An 8,669-nucleotide genomic window follows, 5' to 3' on the forward strand; every position below is an offset into this window, starting at 1 on the left:
TTCATCAGGAGCATATATATCGTCAGCCACACGTCTAGGAATGTAACACTGCTGCAGTGGTAAACTGTTGCACCTTTCATTCTCCATTCCCTGCTGTGGCTAAGATTGCTTCGTCACCATTGATTTGCCATGGGCATGAGGTCTGCATCGATAGACAGGAGCGAGTCTTCAGATGCAAGTGAATCACTGATGATCCTCGGACTATAGAGCCAATCTTAGGACTCGATAGCGCTGTTGTCGTCTGCTTGTTTCATGGATCATTTTTCTTGTCATATCAGACATCCGTGCAATTGAAGGAGCAGGGGGAAAAGTAAGAAGATCAATTAATTCAGTCGTTATATTCGGCTTTCTAAATAGTCTACGTTTAATACTCCTAATTAGTATCTAAACATTTGATGTGACACGTGCTAAAAATAAGTCAGTGGAAGTAAACGCTCCCTTTGTCGTACACTTGTCACTTGATGCAGTGGAGGAAAAGGGAAGTAAATGGAGGAGCTGCCGAGCTGGGAGCCTGGGACTAGAAACGTTCCGAGGGAACTGTTCCTGAATTCTGTTGCGCGTCGCAGGGACAGGATTGGATTCTCTGATCCATCACTGTAGCAGGGAGAAGCGCTCGCAGGCCCAGCCAATACAGGCAGGCGCAGTAGCTCGTGGAGGCGTGGAGCCTGCGAACGCCACGTCGACCTGCCGTGGCACTAGCCACTAGCCAGTAGTATTCGAGACGGATTTCTCGGCGGGCTAAGACGCCAGGATTATTCCGCTTAACGGCACATTTTGCTTGCAGGATTCCCCTACGACGGACGACCGAGCAGAGCCTGCACGTTTCGGGAAGACAGGAGAAGCTGTTTATACGGCACGTCGAACTGGCGATACAAATCAGAGATGGATCACGAATTGACTTTGTTCTCACCGCCCGTGATTGCATTCCTGGAGTATAGTTCGGAGCAATCAGGGGTCCGGTTAGAGAGCTGGTTTCCGACAAGCTGATGTAACAAAGCCAACATTGCCTTCTTTTTCTAATCTCGTCTGTCGCTACTCGCTACAGCTCTGAATGCACTATCAGCACAGTGGAACATGCCTTCCAAATATTAGATATCGTTTGGATACAAAGTGTTAAACTTTCAAATGGAGTGTTAAAGTTTATCATATTAAGGTGTTTGGATGATTTGCTAAACTTTAACACCTTAAGTTAAAAATGACAATTATACCCTCACTCACTCCCTCCCTTCCTCCCTTCCTTCCTCCCTCCTCTCTCTTATTCTTTCTCCCCCAAGACAGCAGCCGGCCATAGCCCCTCCCCGCTCCTCCACCTACCGCCACGGCCCCACCTGCGCCGCCTCCCTCCCCGCGCATTGGCCTGGTGGCCACAGCCCCGCCTACGTCGCCTCCCTCCCTGCTCCTCCAGATCCGCGGCGGCGGCGGCGAGTGCGGGCGCCATCCTGGGGGACGTGACGGGGAACAGTGGGAGCAGCCGCGGCGGCTCGGCGCCCCTCAGGGATTGGTGCAGGAAGAAGCCCTTCCACGCCATGGCCGCGTGCTCGGCGGCCTCCTCTTCCTCGCCCAAGGACGCGGATGCCAACGACCGATTGAAGGGGTCCGCCACTAGCGGCGTGACGGGGCTCATGAGCGCCAGGGACGGGAAGTCGAGCACGTTGGGTGACAGCACCTCGGAGCCAAGATTCCGCAGCGACACCCCCGCAGCTGCGGCCGCCGCCATCGCCAGCGGCGACGGGGAGACGGCGGAGGAAGGGAGGACGAGAAGGTGGACAAGGACGAGAAGTTGGGGCCACACGCCATGGGGAGGAGTTGCTTCGTCGTAGCAACTTCCATATGCGGATGGGGAGGAAGGGTTCTGGGGAGATGAGACCACGAGAGGCGTGTGGGTGGCGGACCGCCACCACGGTGTCGGCGCCAAGAGGAGGGAGGCATTGGCGGCAGTGTTGAGCGGAAGTGGCGTGGCCGGCGTTGGCGACGGGGCCGGGTGGAGGAGGCCGGCGTTGGCGGCGGGGAGGCGAGAGAGGGAGGCAACCTGGGAAAAAATGGACTAGGGGACCTCTTTTAATAAGTTTAACAACTTTTAACACCTCTTTGATGTGTTTATGAAATTGAAGGTGTTAAACTTTAACACAACCCTATAAACACAAGTGTTTGGAAGTAAATGTGTTAAAAAGTGTTAAAAGTGAGGTGTTAAATTTTAACACCCCTCATCCAAATTCCAAACATCATATTTTGCCCCAAAAGTTTCCCTGTTTTGATACACGCACAATTGCACGAACGAGAACGGAAATCCTAGAAAATACTGGCCTCCAGCCCTCCACTCAAACGAGAGGACAAAACTAAAGAGCAGAGAAATTCTTTTAAAGGCTCATCTTCTCTTTTCATAAAAAATGAAATAAAATCCACCTCGAGCAGCCTCGTTAGCTGTTCGTTGGCCTTTCCTGCCTCCGGGCGGCAAGATCCAAGCCCCCCAACCGCCAACAAATCGCTCGTGAATCGCAAGAACTAGAAGCAATCCCCCCTCCCTCAACTCGCATCTTGCTCGACCGGCGGCTGCCACTCGCATCGAGTCGAAGTCGAGGCAGCTCGTCTTATATATTCCATTCCGGTCGGTCGGATTGAGCTTCCCTTCCTCCCCACTTGCCCATCGATAAAACCGATGCGTCGCCCCGCCTCGCGAACCCTAGCGGCGGCGGGAGGAGGAGGAGGCGAAGGCTACAGCGCGTGAGGGTCGGGTCGGGTCCGGTCCGCCGCGATGCCGTGGCTCGAGATGTGGCTGCCTCCCGCGGCGGGGGAGGGGGCGGTGGCGGCGGGGCTGTTCCTCGAGGGCGGCGACGCGGCGGCGCACGGCGCGCTCCTCGCGGCGATGCCCGGCTGCTCGGTCTCGTTCGGGGCGGGGGCCCGGTCCAGGCGGCGGCGGGGGGCGCCGCCGGGGTTCCTGTCGCTGACGATGTCGGTGAAGGGGGGCAGGGGGTTCGTGCCGGGCACGGTGGGGCTGCTCGCGGGCGCGGAGGAGAAGGGCGGGGCGGAGGAGGCGGAGGCGCTGGTTGCGGGGAAGAAGGCGGTGGAGGAGGTCGCGTTGGCGGAGGGGGGAGTGCTGGTGCTGCAGGAGAAGGAAAAGGAGAAGGATGTTCGTGCTGGCGCTGGCGCGATGAACATGACAAAGCATCTCTGGGCTGGAGCCGTTGCTGCCATGGTGTCAAGGTATAGCCGCATTGTCTGTGGTTGACATTGATAGGCCTCTATTACTCCGCAGCATTGCATTTGGTTATACGGAGAAGTTTTTAACTCATGCAATTAGATTGAATTGAGAACTTGAATTTCACCAAACAAATGCTGGACAAAATTGTTTGTGGGCGTCATTGCCAATCTGCTCTAGTGAAATAAACTTTCAGGATTCAGCAGTCTTATACTCTTGTTTAGGACTTGAGTTAGTGTGGGTTCCAATTGAACTCTTGGGGAACTCGATGACCTCCGCGTATCAGGTGGTTCTGGATTTAAGCTAGATAGTTTATTGTAGTCTAAATTCAGGATTGCATATAGTAGCTAGCAACTTAGTATAGGTAGTGAAAATGGATCAGGCATGTGGTATTGAACAATATCAAATTGCTAGTTGCTACTTCTCAGGCTCTGTGAAGATTGAGTGTTTGACCTTTAGACGCAATTCAACGAAGTTGCTCCTCACAAGTCATAGATAGTAGTCCACTTGAGCAGTGTTTGAACAGCATAAATGAAACAGGTTAAGTCAAGTACTTATGTTTTGTATGGCAGATGTTTCAACAGGGACCTATATGCGAGTTAGAAGTTTGAGGTGGCCAAGCTCCTATTCCATCCCATGAGGAAACTGGATTCACTCAAATTAGAGCTGAAATAGAATCACAAGCCTAGAAATTTGAAAATTAAACTCTCATAGGTTATTACGAATTGAGAGTGGTATCTTGAGCCTTGAGCACATGCATAATATTTATTTTGTTTCCTCAGAAAATTATGGATCCAAGTTGATGCTGCATGCTTAGTAGGCTTAAGTTTGTGTGTTATTTGAGATGGCAATTGACTATAGAGCTGGTTGATTTTGAGCTTTTGTTGTTCAACCTGTGAAGAAGGTAACTAAGTTCACTTAGTTTGGTTGCTTTGATGTGTGATTGCCTGGTTTGTTTTTGACTTACTGTTGAATGGGTTGATTTGTAATCTGTATCTTTTTGAGATCTTGCCTCCTTTTTTTATCCAGTACTGTCTCTTCTTGAGACATCAGATGTTGGATATTGAAGTTCATGACTGCCCTCTGTTGACTTGCTACTTCTAGAATTGGAAGAATTGCAGTATATTTGTTAAATCTGGGTAACTATTTTTGCCTTTGAGGAAGTAAAGGGGTCATTAGTTAGGTGTTCAAGAGTACCCTGCAACCGGCTGGTTCCTGGCAGTGGGCCTCCACCAACTTTATTATTTTTAGCCATAATTGGCATGTTCTCTGCTCTATTTCAGCTGATTGTGTATTGATGATGATCTTTTTATGCTATGATCCTATAAATCTCAAAAGAGACAACCAAAAGAAACTAAAAAAGACCTGGTAAGGAGCTACTCCTAGCCAGTTCTGTTTGCAGTTGGTTACTGCCAAGTGCATAAGCCTTCCGATTTAGCGGTTTAGCCCACTTGCATGGCAAGTACTATGCAACAGTGATTCTATATAGTCACTCCAGCTATATAGGTATTGCTTTGGTAATTATTATTGTTTTGAGGAAAACGGGTGGGCTACTTTCCTAACTTTTATGTTTCATGCAGAACACTTGTTGCTCCTCTTGAGAGGCTAAAGTTGGAGTATATAGTTCGCGGGGAGCAGAGGAATCTATTTGAGCTTATGCATGCTATTGCAACAACACAAGGGTTGAAAGGCTTTTGGAAGGGGAACTTTGTGAATATTCTCCGCACTGCTCCATTCAAGGCAGTCAACTTCTATGCATATGACACTTACAGAAAACAACTGCACAAATGGTCTGGTAATGAAGAAACTACAAACTTTGAGAGATTTATTGCTGGTGCTTTTGCTGGTGTAACAGCAACGATGATGTGCATACCAATGGATACAGTATGTTTCTTAAAGATTCTGTATCCCTGATTTTTTTCATCTTTTACTTTGTGCCATCTTCTCACTGAGTACGACCTGATTTGAGCTGTTGGTTTCAGATTAGGACAAGGATGGTAGCTCCTGGTGGTGAAGCTTTGGGTGGGGTTATAGGTGTTGCCCGCCACATGATCCAAACTGAAGGATTCTTCTCTCTGTACAAGGGATTAGTGCCTTCTCTTATCAGCATGGCACCCTCAGGCGCTGTATTTTATGGAGTGTATGACATATTGAAGATGGCTTATCTGCATTCCCCTGAAGGAAAGAAGAGGGTATCGATGATGAAACAACAAAAACAAGAGGCAAATGCATTAGACCAACTTGAGCTGGGTACTGTCAGAACCTTACTCTATGGGGCCATTGCTGGTTGTTGTGCTGAAGCCGCCACATACCCATTTGAGGTAGTTCGGAGGCAGCTACAGATGCAAGTAAAAGCAACAAGGATGAATGCATTTGCGACATGCCTTAAAATTGTTGATCAAGGTGGAGTACCAGCACTTTATGCTGGCCTGATCCCCAGCTTGCTACAGGTATGTTTTCGTCCAGCAGAGAATCTACTTCTATATAGGCAAAATAGGCGTTTTGGTCCCTCAACTTTGTCCCAAGGGTTAAGTTCATCCCTCAACTTTCAGATTGGCCAATTTAGTCCCTCAACTTTTATTTTTAGATCAAACTCGTCCTCATGCTGATGTGGTGCTCCATACTTGCATGAGACTAACACGAAAAGTCCGTTTTGCCCTTGGCTTCTTCTTTCCTTCCTCAACTTTTTGTTGGCTGTGCATCATCTTTCTCGGCAATTTCGTGTTACTTTAAAACCAATATTTGGTCGATGCAAGCAAATCAGTGTAGTGGCATGCATGCATTTGGGAGTTGTACATCACAACCGTGCTTAATTTGGAACGTAGAATTTTATTGGGCCTTGCATTGCATTGTATCGCGGACGCGTGGAGAGTAAAAATAAAAGCTGCTTGCTGCAGAAATACGTAACGCCATAGAGAATGTTGTAGAAAGTTAAGCAAACATATGCATGTTCTTCTTGCATGGTATATATCAAACTAAACATGCAAGGGTACTTCAACACCAACGAGAGACAACAAGCCAGCAGATGAAATATTGCATCCTACGTTTGATCGATCACAGCAGCACAATAGTGGAAATTGAGAAGGGGAAGAAGCTAAGGGCAAAAAGGACTTTCCGCATTATCCTCATGGCAGTATGTAGCACCACATCAGCATAAAGGACGAGTTTGACCCCAAAACAAAAGTTGAGGGACTAGATTGGCCGATCTGAAAGTTGAGGGACGAACTTGACCTTCGGGTCAAAGTTGAGGGACCAAGATGCCTATTTTGCCTTCTATATATGTCGAGGGGCTAGGCCTACCCGATCATCATTTGATTTGTAGATGTACTGATGTAGCAAACTAGCAATCACACTTGGGTTTAAGCGCGTGTTGATTCAAGTTAATATAAGAGATATCCCTGGGAATGATGTTTAGTGGAGGTGACAAAGTTATTGATATGATTTATCTAAAGAGGCAATTAAATGAGTGCATGCTGCCTGCTAACAAGGCTTTCATGCAACACTAATGCAAAAGTTAAGTGGAGCGCTGCTATATCTTTTAAGAAGAAAACATTTAAAGTTTCAGAACTTCATATTAGCTGAAGTGTATGCTAGCCTGTTTCAGATTACCTGAACATTGCATTCTAGTCTGTTTCAGATTATCTGAAGTAATGGCTTTTCTCCTTTTCTTCAGGTTCTGCCATCGGCGTCAATCAGCTATTTTGTTTACGAGTTAATGAAGATAGTCATGAAAGTGGAGTAAATTCAAATTAATTATTGAGCCTACGAAGCAAGTTCAAAGGGCTCGGCTCACATCACCTCGATGAAAATGCAAAAAATCTTTAACTTACCAGTAAATTTAGCATCCATTTTTCTGTTAGCTTTGCTTTGCAAAAGCTTCAGATGCTCAGAGGGTAGCTTGGCTTTGGTAAGTTATCACTAATCTTGAGCTATGCACGGATGCACCACTACTCCACAAGACTGTACACAGTGAGGTTCTGTTCCACATCGGATCCAATCGTTTATCCATAGAAGATCGTTCTCTGCCCTGGTGCAGACATCTAGGCCTCCTCGCCCAATTTGAATTGATGAAATTTTCCACTCATAATCTTTGATGTATTGACATATTGACTGCAATCCAGAGCGATATTTGGGAGATTACTGTTCTGACTCTGTCTCATGCTGCCATGCACGATTGAAGGATACAAAGTGTTTTTTTTTGGGTGATCGAAGTGTTACATGTACAATAATCTTTAATCGTAAACAGGATTATGGTTGTGAACCAGGCAAAGCTACCCGGCTCAGGCAGCAAATTCAGGCGGTCGATTTCGTCAGCCTGGGGTCTGGATTGCTGCCTGGCTCAGGTCCCCATCCAAACAGGTCAGCTAGTCATGCATGTTTGAGTTTCGTGATTGTGACCTCTGCACGTCAGACATCTCACAGTTGGGCAACTTGGGCATGCTTATGGTGTCCACAGTTTCCTGACCCAGAAGGCTGGGTGGCTGCAAGCTCATCGATGGGTGTCTGCAGCTCTGCGTGGTCGTCGGCGGATGCTTCGGAAGGCTGCCCGATTGTGTTTGGTGTGTGGCAAGCAGGTAGCAGCAACAATGGCGTGTGCTTGGTTTCGTGGACGCCAGGAGCACAGCAATTGCATGAGAGATTGATAGTGCACTTGGAGCACAGGCCTGTGCTGTGTGTGTAGGAAGTGGGAGTACTTTTAATATGCCGGCCGTTTGTGAAATCCTCTGCCAGAAAGAGACACTGCATGTCCGCTCCAGAAAAATTAGAAGTGAGCGCTGGTAGGGCGTCTGCAAATTGCAGCAGTTTTACAACGCATGCCTGTTTCTGCATCTTAAGGCTAAGCAGGCTTTCCAGCAAATCCGTTATCGACACATTCCGGCTAGTGATTATCAAAGTGCGTAGGTCTGTGTCACGGCTCAGGAATGATAACATACTATTGCTAATTATCCAAGGCATGTTGGAGCTGGAAAGATGAGGTGATTAGGTGCGAAGTCACTGTCTGGTGGACGACTCTTCTGCTTGACTGTGCACCATGATGGTTACATTTCGACGGGTTTCCTTGCACTACCGATTTTTGAAGACGAGGGAGACAGTGCCACGAGGAAACCATGCCATGAGGAAACAATGCATCAAACTAGGCTGTAAGCCATGAGTATCCATCGAAAGTATCTGATGCTACCAAATCCTGTTTCCGAAGGCCAGTCAGCATGTTCGCGTTACATCTGCCTGCTAATCTAGATGCCTCCAAATCAAAAGTCAAATTCCCAGCAGGAGAAACACTGTGGAGCCAACTGACTGTGTTGCCATGATGCCAACTGACCTGTGCGACTCGCGGACTCTGACGGTAGGCCTGCCGGAGGAACAAATTCACTCTGGTTCATGCCTAAATCCAAATATATATTATTCGATCCTCACCTTCTCCATTCTCACCCATATTCAGTTGATAATTAATTTTATACTAGATACTATGTAT

The 8,669-nt window shown here is 47.7% G+C and overlaps 1 protein-coding gene across 1 annotated transcript; it reads left to right on the forward strand.

Annotated features, from left to right (window-relative positions):
• The first annotated feature begins 2,398 nt into the window (after nt 1–2,398).
• On the forward strand, nt 2,399–7,402 carry LOC101779201 (probable mitochondrial adenine nucleotide transporter BTL3). The gene is made up of 4 exons (XM_004985334.4): nt 2,399–3,201; nt 4,777–5,080; nt 5,179–5,646; nt 6,870–7,402. Exons 1-4 carry the CDS (start codon nt 2,753–2,755, stop codon nt 6,936–6,938), a joined length of 1,290 nt encoding a protein of 429 aa, XP_004985391.1. The 5' UTR covers nt 2,399–2,752; the 3' UTR covers nt 6,939–7,402.
• Nucleotides 7,403–8,669: the final 1,267 nt, after the last annotated feature.

This window comes from Setaria italica, chromosome IX (genome assembly GCF_000263155.2).
Source record: "Setaria italica strain Yugu1 chromosome IX, Setaria_italica_v2.0, whole genome shotgun sequence".
NCBI classification, from domain to species: Eukaryota; Viridiplantae; Streptophyta; class Magnoliopsida; order Poales; family Poaceae; genus Setaria; species Setaria italica.

Bases quoted from the DNA above. Each gene is read 5' to 3' on its own strand.
- LOC101779201 (XM_004985334.4), top strand. From the start codon at position 2,753: ATGCCGTGGCTCGAGATGTGGCTGCCTCCCGCGGCGGGGGAGGGGGCG. The intron at 3,202-4,776 runs GTATAGCCGCAT...TGTTTCATGCAG, and splicing joins GTTGCTGCCATGGTGTCAAG to AACACTTGTTGCTCCTCTTG. The intron at 5,647-6,869 runs GTATGTTTTCGT...CCTTTTCTTCAG, and splicing joins TGATCCCCAGCTTGCTACAG to GTTCTGCCATCGGCGTCAAT.